The sequence below is a fragment of the Mustela nivalis genome (assembly GCF_964662115.1).
Source record: "Mustela nivalis genome assembly, chromosome: 14".
NCBI classification, from domain to species: Eukaryota; Metazoa; Chordata; class Mammalia; order Carnivora; family Mustelidae; genus Mustela; species Mustela nivalis.
In genome coordinates, this window is record NC_139033.1 from 26,977,252 (window position 1) to 26,992,198 (window position 14,947).

The 14,947-nt window shown below is 40.9% G+C and overlaps 1 protein-coding gene across 2 annotated transcripts in view; it reads right to left on the bottom strand.

Annotated features, from left to right (window-relative positions):
- Positions 1–14,947, bottom strand: part of LOC309847973 (uncharacterized protein) — a 43,516-nt gene that overhangs the window by 27,739 nt on the left and 830 nt on the right. Inside the window, exon 3 of one of the 2 annotated variants that reach the window (XM_082698909.1) lies at positions 14,002–14,111. In XM_082698909.1, coding sequence (XP_082555035.1) covers positions 14,002–14,111 — 110 coding nt within the window. Of the gene's footprint in view, positions 1–13,544; positions 14,132–14,947 lie in introns of those variants that run through there. The other variant, XR_014302751.1, reaches the window with a different exon arrangement.

Consider the following 14,947-nt stretch of genomic DNA (forward strand, 5'->3'; position numbering starts at 1 on the left):
CAAAGTCAAAACTCCCCGAGGTGAAGGATGCCTGGCGCCCGCCGTGTTTCCCGTGGGCACCTTGGCTCCCTGCGCCTCCTGCTACCTTGGCTTCTACTCTGCTCCTTCCCTTCCCCCACCTCCCTCTGAAAGTGGTCCCACACACGTTTCAGGATGCAAGTGTTTCCTGATCTATTATGAGGATCGGGGACTGTGTCTTCCCTCACAACCCTCCTCCTTTTCTCCCCCCGCATCTTTTCCCGTTCCTCCAGCTACCATCATGGGGAACGCTTTGTTGTCAAAGCATCCTGCGACCTGCTTCATTCCCATCATCTCATTTAACCTCAGAGCAGCCCCAGCCGGCAGGATGACAAAAGCCACTTCCAGAGAGAAAACCAAGGTCTAATTCAGCCAGGCCACATAATAAGAGACGCATTCAGGTCTGAGTGTCTCCAGGGACACTGCCTCGTCACTGCAGAGGGCCCCGGGCAGTAGCCTCCAAAGAGCATTGCCTGGGATGGTGGGAAGAGCCTTCCCAAGGAAATTTAAAAACCTGGTTTTCATCCTATGCCAGGATAACGTCAACTGTTATTTGGGGGAAATTATTTAATGTCTCTGGATTTCAGGGCTCTTGTAAAATGAGGAGTTGGGGCAGAGGATTTTTGAGGTCACTTCTGGCCCGAAAGCAGGATTCTACCACAGCAGTACATGCACATTTCAACGTTCCTCCAAAGTACCTGACTCCTGCTGCACGTTGGCAGGTGACAACTCGTAGTGACTGACTGTTGCTGTGAGTCAGGCATTGTTCATGCAGTATCTCATTCCATCTTTATCACAGTCTTGTAAAGTAAATACCACTGTGGAGTAAATTCCTTTTATGATTCTGAAACCCAGGCCCCAACTCCAAAGGACAGAGGCCAGACCCAAACTCAAGGCATCTGCCTCTCTACTGAAAGGCCAGGCACTGGCTCCCAGTGATGTCCACAACTCATACCCATTGACCCTGTGGTCAGAGGCCAGATGCTGCACTTCCCATAGTATAAAATATCTAGCACTCGAGAGTCATAATGCATAAGTAGATTAACTCTCAAAGGGGAAAAAAAAACCGGAACAGAGAAAAAAACAAATATACTTCGATGACTAGCCTCCTGATAGACTTTGATGGAGCAGGCATACGCAACTCTCACCTGCCTCGTTTAACCTATAAAATTAACCTTTATTGGTGAATTAAGCTGACTTCTGTGGGTCTTTAAAAAATCATATGACAGGGGCACCTGGGTGGCTCAGTGGGTTAAAGCCTCTGCCTTCGGCTCCGGTCATGATCCCAGGGTCCTGGGATCGAGCCCTTCATCGGGCTCTCTGCTCATTGGGGAGCCTGCTTCCTCCTCTCTCTCTGCCTGCTTCTCTGCCTACTCATGATCTGTCTGTCAAATAAATAAATAAAAATCATTAAAAAAAAATCATATCACAAACACTGATGTTGTAGCTCCATGAGGCTTAAAATCCTCAATATCTATTTTTTTTTAACTGGCATTTCTCCCTACCAGTTTAATATATATATTGTTTTAAGGTGAAAGCAAATCCTGGCTCGGTAATACTACCAACAAATGAACTTTAGCATGTCCACACCTTAACTGACTAAAATCGTGGGACATTAACAGCTTCATATGGGACCTGAGCCCCACCCATACTTGGAAAACCATAGTGGCATATAAGGGCAATTAGGACATTTCTGGAACTATCACTCATTATTCTCTTGGACTAGATCTCTTCTCAGGAAAGCAGTGAATATAACCTGCTTTTTTTTTTAAGATTTTATTTTTTTATTTGACAGACAGAGATTACAAGTAGGCAGAGAGGCAGGCAGAGAGGGGAGGAAGCGGGCTCCCCGCAGAGCAGAGAGCGTGATGCGGGGCTCCATCCCAGGACCCTGGGATCATGACCTGAGCCGAAGCCAGAGGCTTTAACCTGCTGAGCCACCCAAGTGCCCCTATATAAACTGCTTTCTTATTAGCTTATTTAAATGTATCATATGAAAATTCCTCTTGCCAAGTGAATACATGGATAGATATTTGATAAAACAAACATAGTAATATTTTAACAATAGAACCAAGGTAGTGAATATGGATGCTTACTGTACAATCCTTTTAACTTTCATATTTGAAAGTTTTTTAAATACTTGTTATGCATTCTACAGGTATTATGGACTCCTTACTATATACTGGGCACTGGTAAATGCTAAAAAAGGACCTTATAGTTTAATGCAATAATTCTGCAGACCTGGCTTCTACTAGACTCAGAACCCAAAGTAGAGAACCAGATACTCTTTCAGTCCAAAGAGGAAAACCCCTAATGAGCCTACCTAGCCTGGAAAGGACACAATTATGTGCCCAGGATTGAGAACCAATCAAAGATGGCAAATGAATCTGAAAGCCAATCAGGAAGCTCCCTGCCCACTATCCATTCCCTCCACCTCCATATCACTTCCAAAAACCCCCACACTAAGGGAAAGTCCCTCCCAAATAGGACATTGACTAATCAAAGACTGTCCTGAGACTTCCTCCTTTTTCTCTGTAAAACCCATTGACCTTTTAAATCCTTGTGAGTCTCTACTAGCCAAAGGACTGCAATAGTAGCTTACTCCCTTACTATAGTAAACTCTGTGAAAACAGACTTGGATGAACTCTGTTATGGCCTTCAACTTCCTGATAATCCTCAAGTACCATCATCTACATGGTTAGTTAAAAACAGTTGTGACAATTCTTAAATAACAAATGCCATACCTATATGTGTTTTCCCTCACAATCCCCCCCCCCCACTTTGTATTGTTCTTAAGAGAGAAGAGGATAAAGTTACCAGTAGCTTGACCAGAATGGACAAGGAACCTCCTTCAGAGCATCTTGCTTGGGAAGGTCATCTGTAGTGCCTTTCCCTGGGGGAACATGCTGAGAATCACTAAGTGTTCAACTTTGACTCTGCATCCCTATGTTAGCAAGTGCTTTGCCCACCCCATAGTAAAGGACCAGGAAATGTGACCCGTAATGGTTGCCTGTGGGGCTGCATATTTATGAAATACTAGCCTGAATAATCATGACTGAGTCACTCCAGCAGACTCAATAAAAATTATTGCATTGGTCCATCTGTGTTTATTCAATCTGTCCCCTCCCATCTCACCAAACACTGAAACACTCATCCTGCAAGATTAATTCAAGCCTCACCTCATACATGATGCCTTCTCTCATCATGCCAAATCAGATGGATTAACATCTCCTTGAAACACTCATAGTTATAGCCTTAGAAAGAAGGAAAGAAAGGGATAAAGAAAGGGAGAGGGAGAGAGAGAGACATGGAGGGAGGAACACAGGGAGGAAGATAAACCTGTTCTAGGGACGCCTGGGTGGCTCAGTCTTTAAGCGTCTGCCTTTAGCTCAGATCATGATCCAGGGTCCTGGGATTGAGCTCTGCATCGGGCTCCCTGCTCAGCGGAAAACCTGCTTCTCCCTCTCCCACTCCCCCTGCTTGTGTTCTTTTTCTCACTGTCTCTGTCAAACAGATAAATAAAATCTTAAAAAATAATAATAATAAAATAAACCTGTTCTATAGTCTTGTGGAAAATGGAGAAAATCCAGGATCCTTGGAAGGACATAACCTCAATATTTTACTTCTTTTTTTAAGGTTGTATTTATTAGAGAGAGAGAGAGAGAGAGAGGAGGAGGAGGGGGAGGAGGAACACCGGGATAGAGACAAGCAGACTCCACGCTGAGCACTGAGCCTGATGGTGGGCTCAATCTCAAGATCCCAAGATCATGACCTGAGCAAAAACCAAGAGCCAGACGCTTAACCAATTGAGCCACCCAGGTGCCCTTCAAAGTTTTACTTGTAAAGGTGACAGTCAGAATGGCAAATAACACTGTTCTGTTTCTTTCTCCTCCACAGCCATCACATTTCTCAGCTTTGACCCCAAATTTTTGCTGCTCTTCATATATACTGTCCCTCTGATTTCCTCATAGAGACTCATTAACTCTATCAATAAAGTTTCTACAAAAGGGAAGCCCTAGGAATGTAATGCAATAGCATTTTCTGTCAATTGTCAAAGGGGATGTTGGAGTTCCACTGTTGGTGGGAGATGATAAAATCTAATAGGAGAGGTCAGCCCAATACAGCTTTCTGACACATTATTCAAAACTGGATAATGTGTGGGATTGTGAGTGTCTCACTCATCTTTGGATGTCTACACATGGCACTCAGAGAAGGTCCTCTAGGATTCCTCCAGATGAAAAGTTAGGAAAGGTGACTTCTTTAAGTCTTTCTAACTTGAAAAATCAAATAAGATCTCTAAGTCAGAAATTAAATAGGGTGGGGTGGGGCAGAAGGAAAGAATAGGGAAGAGGAAATTTAGGAGACAAAAATGTTCCAATTTGGGTCTTGGGGAGGAAGCAAGATGGAGGAGGAGTAAGAGACTGAAATAGCTTTAGGTCCTAGGAGTTAGGTAGATAGTTATCAAACCATTCTGAACACCTACAAACTCAACAGGAGATAGAAGAGAAGAAAAGCAGCAATTCTAGGAATAGAAAAATCAACCACTTTTTGGAAGGTAGGACATTCAGGGAACTGAATCCCAAGCAACGGGAAGATAGACTGTGGGGGAAAGGTCCGGCTCCCAGCAAGCAGTGCAGCAGCAGAACACAAAATCAGAACTTTTAGAAGTCTGTTTCACTGAGGGATGTTGCTCCAGAGGCTAAGTGAGGGTGGAACCATCACGGGGACAGTGTGGTCTCAGGTCCCATGGAGTCACAAAGATCAGAGGTGTCTGAGTGTGGCAGAGCTACAAGGTATTGGGGTAGGGAAGCCAGCTGCAGAGATGGAGCTGATGTGGGGGCTCTCAGCTTGGGGTTACCTTAAACTGTGATCCATTGCACAGACACACCACTGCTCTTCAAGTAGGGACCCCACAAGTGGCAGATACGGAGAGACTCCCTCCCTCCTTTGGGAGGAGAGGTGTGGGAGCACACTGAAGGAATCTGCTGGGTTTGGAGACTCCAAACAGGGCCATGTGCCAGAGAAAGAAATGCTAAGTCACAGGCCAGGTGAGCTCAGAGCACAGCCAGAGAACAGGGAGACAGGAGGGATTGACTGCTTTCCTCTAAGGGAGCACTAAGGAGTGGAGCCCCAAGCTATTGGCATCTCCAGGCCAGAGATTGGGAGACTGCCATCTTCATTCCCGACCTCCAAAGCTCTAAGGAAACCATATAGGGAACAAAAGCTACCGAGAGCAAACCCAAGATTACTTAGCCAGTCCCTGGCAAGGGCGGTGCAATTCCACCATAGGCAAAGACATTTGAGAATCACTGCAACAGGCCTCTCCCCCAGAGATCATAAGAACATCAAACCAAGACCAAGGACACCAGTCAATGAGAACTGCAGAACTCCAGAGCTAGGGGAAAGCAACACGTAGAATTCATGGCTTTTCCCCCATTATCCTTAAATCCTGAAAAGTTAAGTTTTTCTAATTTTATTTTGTTCTCATTTTATTTTTTTAAGTAGAGGGAAACTCTTTCCTCTTTTAAAGATTTTTAACTATTTTATCTTATCAATGCCCTTTAAAAAAAATCATTTTAAATTTTCATCGTTATAGTCATATTTTATGGCTTCATTGAATTTAACCTTGTTTTTTCTATACATATAGCTTTTTTTTTTCCTTTAAAATTTTGGGATATAATTTCTTCTAATAGATCAAAATATACTCTAATTCTAGCTCCAGTTTGATCACATTATTTTTTCTTCTTTTTTAAGATTTTATTTATTTATTTGAGAGGGAGACAATGAGAGAGAGCATGAGAGGGGAAAATATCAGAGGGTGAAGAAGACTTCCCATGGAGCTTGGAGCACGATGCAGAACTTGATCCTGGGACTCCAGGATCATGACCTGAACCAAAGGCAGTCACTTAACCAACTGAGCCACCCAGGTGCCCTTTTTTCTTTTTCCAACCAACGTTCTTATCATTCCCTTTTTTAGAATCTTTTTAAATTTTCATTTTTATAGTCATATTCCATCACTTCGTGTTTACCCTTGTTTTTGTATATATATGTTTTTCTTTCTTTAAAGTTTTGGAAGGTAGTTTCTACTAAGACACCAGAATATACCCAAAATCAAGTGGGCGGCTTTGTTTGATTCACCAGTCTTGGCCACCCTTTTAGTATTTTACACTCTCATTCATATATTCTTATCTAAATAAAATGACAAGGCAGAAAAAATCACCACCCAAAAAACCCAAAAACAAAAAAACAACAGGCAATACTGATGGCTAGGGACCTAATCAGTACAGCCCTTGGTAATATGTCAGAACTAGATTTCAGAATGATGAATATCAAGGTGCTAGCTGGGCTTGAAAAAGGCATGGAAGATACTAGAATCCCTTTCTGGAGAAATAAAAATCCCTTTCTAGAGAAATAAAAGAACTAAAATCTAACCAAGTTGAAATAAAAAAAGCTACTAATGAAGTGCAGTCAAAAATGGAGGCTCTTACTGCTAGGATAAATGAGGCAGAAGAGAGAATTAGTGATATAGAAGATCAAATGACAGAGAATAAAGAAACTGACCAAAAGAGAGACAAACAACAACTGCACCAGGAGGGGAAAATTCGAGAGATAAGTGACACCATATGACGAAACAATATGAGAATAACTGGGATTACAGAAGAAGAAGAAAAAGAGGAAGGGGCAGAAGGTATATTGAAGAGAATTATAGTAGAGAATTTCCCTAATATGGCAAAGGGAACAAGCATCAGAATCCAGGAGGCAAAAAAAAAAAACCCTCAAAATCAATAAAAATAGGTCCATACCCCGTCATCTAATAGTAAAACTTACAAGTCTTAGTGACAAAGAGAAAATCCTGAAAGCAACTTGGGACAAGAAGTCTGTAGCATAAAATGATAGAAATATTGGATTGGCAGCAGACTTTTCCACAGAGACCTGGCAGGCCAAAAAGGACTGGCATGATATATTCAGAGCACTAAATGAGAAAAACATGCAGCCAAGAATACTACATCCAGTTAGGCTGTCATTGAAAATAAAAGGAGAGATGAAAAGCTTACAGGACAAACAAAAACTAAAAGAATTTGCAAACACCAAACCAGCCCTACAGGAAATATTGAAAGGGGTCCTCTAAGCAAGAAGAGAGCCTAAAAGTAGTAGACCAGAAAGGAACAGAGACAATATATAGTAACAGTCACCTTACAGGCAATACAATGGCACTAAATTCATATCTCTCAATAGTTATCCAGAATGTAAATGGGCTAAATGCCCCAATCAAAAAACACAGGATTTCAGAATGAATAAAAAAATAAGACCCATTCATATGCTGTCTATAAGAAACTCATTTAGACCCAAAGACACCTCCAGATTTAAAGGGAGGGGGTGGAAAACAATTCACCATGCTAATGGACATCAAAAGAAAGCTGGGGTGGCAATACTTATATCAGATCAATTAGATTTTAAGCCAAAGACTATAATAAGATATGAGGAAGGACACTATATCATACTAAAAGAGTCAGTCCAACAAGAAGATCTAACAATTTTAAATATCTATGCCCCTAACATGGGAGCAGTCAATTATACAAACCAATTAATAACAAAATCAAAGAAATACATTAACAATAATACAATAATAGTAGGGGACTTTAACACCCCCTCCACTGAAATGGACAGATCATCCAAACAAAAGATCAACAAGGAAATAAAGACTTTAAATGACACACTAGACCAGATGGACATTGCAGATATATTCAGAACATTCCATCCCAAAGCAACAGAATACACATTCTTCTCTAGGGCATATGGAACATTCTCCAGAATAGATCACATTTTGGGTCACAAATCAGGTCTCAACCAGTACCAAAAGACTGGGATCATTCCCTGCATATTTTGGGACCACAATGCTTTGGAACTAGAACTCAATCGCAAGAGAAAGTTGGAAAGAACGTGAATAGAAGGAGGCTAAAGAGCATCCTACTAAAGAATGAATGGGTCAATCAGGAAATTAAAGAAGTGAAAAATTTCATGAAAACAAATCTGTTCAAAATCTATGGGACACAGCAACAGCGGTCCTGAGAGGAAAGTATACAGACATACAAGGCTTTCTCAAGAAACAAGAAAGGTCTCAAGTATACAACCTAATAGTACACATAAAGGAACTGGAGAAAGAACTAAGAGCTGGAGCAAAGAAAGCCTAAACCCAGCAAGAGAAGAGATATCATAAAGATCAGAGCAGAAATCAATGAAATAGAAACCAAAATAATGGTAGAACAGATCAATGAAACTAGGAGCTGGTTCTTTGAAAGAAGTAATAAGATTGATAAATACCTGGGCAGACTTACCAAAAAGAAAAGAGAAAGGACCCAAATAAATAAAATCCTGAATGATAGAGGAGAGATCACAACCAACACCAAAGAAATACAATTATAAAACATATTATGAGCAATATACACCAGCAAATTTGACAATCCAGAAGAAATGGATGCATTCCTAGGGACATATAACTACCAAAAGTGAACCAGGAAGAAATAGAAAACCTGAACAGACCCATAACCAGTAAGGACATTGAAGCCCTCATCAAAAATCTCCCAACTAACAAGAGCCCAGGGCAACATGGCTTCCCAGGGGAATTCTACCATACATTAAAGAAGATTAATACCTATTCTCCTCAAACTGTTTCAAAAAATAGAAACGGAAGGAAAACTTCCAAACTCATTTTATGAGGCCACAATTACCTTAATCCCAAAACCAGACAAAGACCCCGTCAAAAAGGAGAATAACAGACCAATATCCTTGATGAACATGGATGTGAAAATTCTCACCAAAATACTAGCCAATAGAATCCAACAGTATATTAAAAGGATTATTCACCAGGACCAGGCGGGATTTATTCCTGGGCTGCGAAGATGGTTCAACATCCACAAATCAATCAATGTGATTCAATACATTAATGAAAGAAAGAACAAGAACCATATGATACTCTCAATAGATGCTGAAAAAGCATTTGACAAAGTACAGCATCCTTTCTTGATGAAAACTCTTCAAAGTATAGGGATAGCCTCAATATCATCAAAAGCCATCAATATCATCAAAGCCATCTATGAAAAACCTCAATATCATCTCAAAGCCATCTATGAAAAACCTACAGTGAATATCACTCTCAATGGGGAAAAACTGAGAGCTTTTCCCCTAAGGGCAGGAACATGGCAGGGATGTCCACTACCACCACTGCTATTCAACATAGTACCAGAAGTCCTAGCCTCAGCAATCAGACAACAAAAAGAAATTAAAGGCATCCAAATCAGCAAAGAAGAAATCAAACTCTCACTCTTTGCAGATGATATGATACTTTATGTGAAAGACCCAAAAGACTCCACTCTAAAACTGCTAGAACTTGTATAGGAATTCAGAAAAGTGTCAGGATATAAAATCAATGCACAGAAATCAGTTGCATTTCTATACCCCAACAGCAAGACAGAAGAAAGAGAAATTAAGGAGTCAATCCCACTTACAATTGTACCCCAAACCATAAAATACCTAGGAATAAACCTAACCAAAGAGGCAAAGAATCTGTACTCAGAAAACTATAAAGTACTCATGAAAGAAACTAAGGAAGACAGAAAGAAATGGGAAAACATTCCATGCTCATGGATTGGAAGAACAAATATTGTGAAAATGTCTATGCTACCTATAGCAATCTACACACTTAATGCAATCCCAATCAAAATACCATCAATTTTTTTCAAAGAAATGGAACAAATAATCCTAAAATTTATATGGAACTAGAAAAGATCCTGAATAGCCAGAGGAATGTTGAAAAAGAAAGCAAAAGTTAGTGGTATCACAATTCCAGACTTCAAGCTCTATTACAAAGCTGTCATCATCAAGACTGTATGGTACTGGCACAAAAACAGACACATAGATCAATGAAACGGAATAGAGAGCCCAGAAATAGACCTTCAACTCTATGGTCGGCTAATCTCCGACAAAGCAGGAAAGAATGTCCAATGGAAAAAAAGTCTCCTAAACAAATGGTGCTGGGGAAATTGGACAGCCACATGCAGAGGAATGGAACTGGACCATTTCCTTACACCACACACAAAAATAGACTCAAAATGGATGAAAGACCTCAATGTGAGAAAGGAATCCATCAAAATCCTTGAGGCGAACACAGGCAGCAACCTCTTCGACCTCAGCTGCAGCAACTTCTTCCTAGGAACATCGCCAAAGACAAGGGAAGCAAGGGCAAAATGAACTGTTGGGACTCCATCAAGATCAAAAGCTTATGCAAAGCAAGGGAAACTTAACAAAACCAAAAGACAACTGACAGAATGGGAGAAGATATTTGCAAATGACATACCAGATAAAGGGATAGTATTCAGAATCTATAAAGAACTCACCAAACTCAACACCCAAAGAACAACTAATCCAATCAAGGAATGGGCAGAAGACACGAACAGACATTTCTGTAAAGAACACATCCAGAGGGCCATCAGACACATGAAAAAATGCTCAACATCACTCAGCATCAGGAAAATATACATCAAAACCACAGAGATACCCCCTCACACTAGTCAGAATGGCTAAAATTAATAAGTCAGGAAACGACAGATGTTGGTGAGAATGCGGAGAAAGGGGAACCCTCCTACACTGTTGATGAGACTGCAAACTGGTGCAGCCACTCTGGAAAACAGCATGGAGGTTCCTTGAAAAGTTGAAAATAGAGTTACCTTATGACCCAGCAATCACACTACTTGGTACTTACCTTAAAGATACAAATGTAGTGATCTGAAGGGGCACACGCACCCGAATATTTATAGCAGCAATGTCCATAATAGCCAAACTATGGAAGGAACCTAGATGTCCATCAACAGATGAATGGATAAAGAAAATGTGGAGTATATATACAATGGAATACTATGCACCTATCAAAAGAAATGAAATCTTGCCATTTGTGACGATGTGGATGGAACTAGAGGGTATTATGCGGAGCAAAATAAGTCAATCAGAGAAAGACAATCATCATGTGATCTCCCTGATATGAGGAATTTGAGAGGCAGAGTGGGTGGTTGTAAGGGGTAGGGAAGGAAAAAATGAAACAAGATGGTATTAGGAGGGAGACAAACCATAAGAGACTCTTAATCTCACAAAACAAACAGGGTTTCTGGGGGTTGGGGGTAGGAATAGGGTGGTTGGGTTATGGACATTGGGGAAGATATGTTTTATGGTGAGTGCTATGCAGTGCATAAGCCTGGTGAGTCACAGATCTGTACCCCAGGGCAAATAATACATTATATGTTAATAAAAATATTTTTTTTTAAATGTCCCAATTTGTATTATGGTACAAATTCTGTACTAGGTCCAAATTCTGTACAAGGTACATCAGCTTGGAACTCATGGTACACTTCAGGCTCTAGAATAAAAGCCTGGGATTTGTGATGCGATCAGGCTGGGCTACAGTATTTCTCTGGCCCTGTTTAAGTACACTGCTGACCTGCTGTCTCTGACACCATTGAGAGTGTTCCTGCCGACCCAGATAGACAGTTAGGTTAGGCACAGAAGAAAATGGGCCACCTGATGACTCAGAAGCTACTCCTCAGCCTGAAGTTCAAAACACCTCCAGGTCTACTCAGCACTGAGCGGCTGGTTCCAGAGGGGAAGCCAGGATGCTGTGACCATGCAGGGAGCACAGCAGTCCTGAGGTGAATCCTAGACCCCTCTAACAATCGAATGAATTTGGCCTTCTCAGAACTCACTTCATCATCCAATGAACCTTCACTTTCTCACTGAGGAAGAGAAGTATATGTAAAATTGTGCACATAAATTAGAAAACAGAGTAAGCACAAACAAAAAGGCTACTATTGCTTACTTGGAAAAGAAAAGAAAAGAAAATGGTGAAATTTTTTTTACATCTGATCACTTTCACCTACATTTACCATGGAAATAGACATGGAAAGCAACGTCTCCAGTGTGGACTCCCAGACATGGTTTGCCAATGGTGATGGGGTGGCATAGGTTGCCCATTGCTTAGACAATATCACTTCCCTATTTCATCCTCCTTAAGAGAATCCAGCAATGTCAATGTGTTCAGTTAAGAAACTACAGTCACTGGACTCCCTTGCAGCTAACAGTGACCATGGGACATGGTCCATAACAACAAGATACATGTTTCCCGGGATTTCTGGGAATGTCCCAAGTCCTTATACCGCCATTTATCCTTCCTTCTTTGTCTTTCTGGAAAGTTGACCTCATTTTTAGATGCTCAGCAGTTCTGCTTGAAGGACAGCAAAGCAGAAGAGCAACATGAGACTAACCCTGGAGCAGCACCCCGGACCCCAAAATGACCACCTTCCCACTCTGTGCAAGAAAAAGTAAACCCTTTATTTCTTTTGACAGTATCAGGGTTTCTCAGCTAAATCCATCCCAAGTAGAGAGTACTGATGAAGAAACACCAAGATTTTCCAAAGTTCTTAGGGTTTTATCGATATTAATTGGTTCCCTTTGTTTTCAAATCAAGGAGATCACGCTCAGAAGGACATGTGGTCATCTTCACTCATCATTACAACAGCCTTGCCACACTCAGAGTTGGAGTCCTGTCATCTTGGTGATAACGTCTGACTGTCTTTACAGTTTATCTTTCCAGTTAAACTTAATTGCACTTCTTTTCCAAGGTAAACTGCTAAACTGCATATCTTACTGGATACAATAAAAACAAAGAGACACATCCATAAAAATGATTCTAATTGTGCAACCACTCTGGAAAAGAGTGTGGAGGTTCCTCAAAAAACTGAAAATAGAGCTACCCTATGACCCAGTGATTGCACTACTGGGTATATATCCTAAAGATACAAACGTGGTGCTCTGAAGGGGCACGTGCAACCAAATGCTTATAGCAGCAATGTCCATAATAGCCAAACTATGGAAAGAACCTAAATGTCCATCAACAGATGAATGGATCAAGAAGATGTGGTATACACATATACCCACGCATATACATTGTATATACATATATATAAACAATGGAATACTATGCAGCCATCAAAAGAAATGAAATCTTGCCATTTGCGATGACGTGGATGGAACTAGAGGGTATGATGCTTAGTGAAATAAGCCAATCGGAGAAAGACAACTATCATATGATCTCCCTGAAATAAGGAAGTGGAGATGCAATGTTGGGGGCTTGGGGGGTAGTAAAAGAAAAAATGAAAGAGGGTGGGATTGGGAGGGAGACAAACCATAAAATACTCAATCTCAAAAAACAGACTGAGGGTTGCTGGGGGGAGGTGGGACGGGAGAGGGTGGTGGGAATATGGACATTGGGGAGGGTATGTACTATGATGAGTGCTGTGAAATGTGTAAACCTGGCGATTCACAGACCTGTACCCTTGAGGATAAAAATACGTTATATGTTTATTTAAATAAATAAATTTAAAAAAAATTTTTAAATGATGCTAATGATAGCCTGTATATTCCTGTCAATGGGACACTACTCTAGAAACAGTACACAGAGTTAATTGCATTGTATATGGCCTTATTACAAGGTCATTCCATGTCATCCTCCAACTATTTAGAGCCAAAAAAATACAAATTTTAATATAAATGCAAGGATATGAAAAAAAAAAAAACTTAAAAGGAAAGCTCCATCTCTTTCGGATGATAAACTCCAATCATCAATGGACATATACCCACCGTGTGTAAACAGAAAACTTACAGTCCAGGCACCGTTTGGAGTCTGGAAATAAAACTGCTCACACCCAGTTCCTAGAACTCTAACAGCTAACCATTCAACTGTCCATCCCATATTTATATAATCATCAGTATTAATGACTACCTGCCACCTTCACAAGGCAGTTGTAAGAAACAGATCAAGACTCATTCAGTTTTTCCCCTCCATTCCTCTGCGTGCACAGGTCATGGTGATTTACTGGGTAAACTTCAAAGCAATGTAAATAGACCTGTTCCATCCACTTGTGCACAGAAGCTGATTACCTTTCAGGAATAGCGCAACAGCATTTGGAGCCCATTTTTCCGTCTTGATGGGATGCATCTGCAGTCATGATGGTAACTTTGTTGGAGTTCACTCCCAAGACTGTGGTAGGCTGTTGGCAGGCAATGACTTCTGTGAGAATAGAAAAGAAAGAAAGAAAAAGAACTTGTTAGTGTTGACAAACACTTTGGTCCGTCATTTCCTATCCCTTCTCCTTGCCCATCTCTGAATGTAGATACTGAAAAAGCCAAATACTCCCTTTTCCTGCCACCCTTGCTGCTCAGAGAGGCTATGAGATCCCTTTCTGCCCAAAGAGATGTGAAGTAGAGGGACTCTGGGGACAGATTTTTGTTCTTGCGTAAAAGAAGACAAGTGGGGCCCCTGGGTGGCTTAGTGGGTTAAGCCTCTGTCTTTGGCTGGGGTCATGATCCCAGAGTCCTGGGATTGAGCCCTGCATCAGGCTCTCTGCTTAGCGGGGGACCTGCTTCCCCGCTCCCCCTACTTCGCTGCCTACTTGTGATCTCTCTCTGTCAAATAAATAAATAAAATCTTTAAAACAAGAAGAAGAAGAAGAAGAAGAAGAAGAAGAAGAAGAAGAAGAAGACAAGTATGTGAGAAGAGCCTTCTCTCTCTCTCTTTTTTTAATGGTATTATACATTTTTTATTTTTTTTTCTACAGTGACTACTTCAGCTTTTATTATTCTTTAAAAAAATTTTTTTTTAATTTTTTAAATTTCTTTTCAGTGTACCAGAATTCATTGCTTATGCACCATACCCAGTGCTCCATGCATCCCCTCCATAATACCCACCACCAGGCTTCTCTTGCCATCTTGATAGACTCCCTACTTCTGTACTCATACAACACCTTGCTGAGGTTCACTCTCTGTGGGTATGGAACCATTTGGTGACGGAAAAGCATCAAACCTAAGGATAAAAACTAAACGTGCT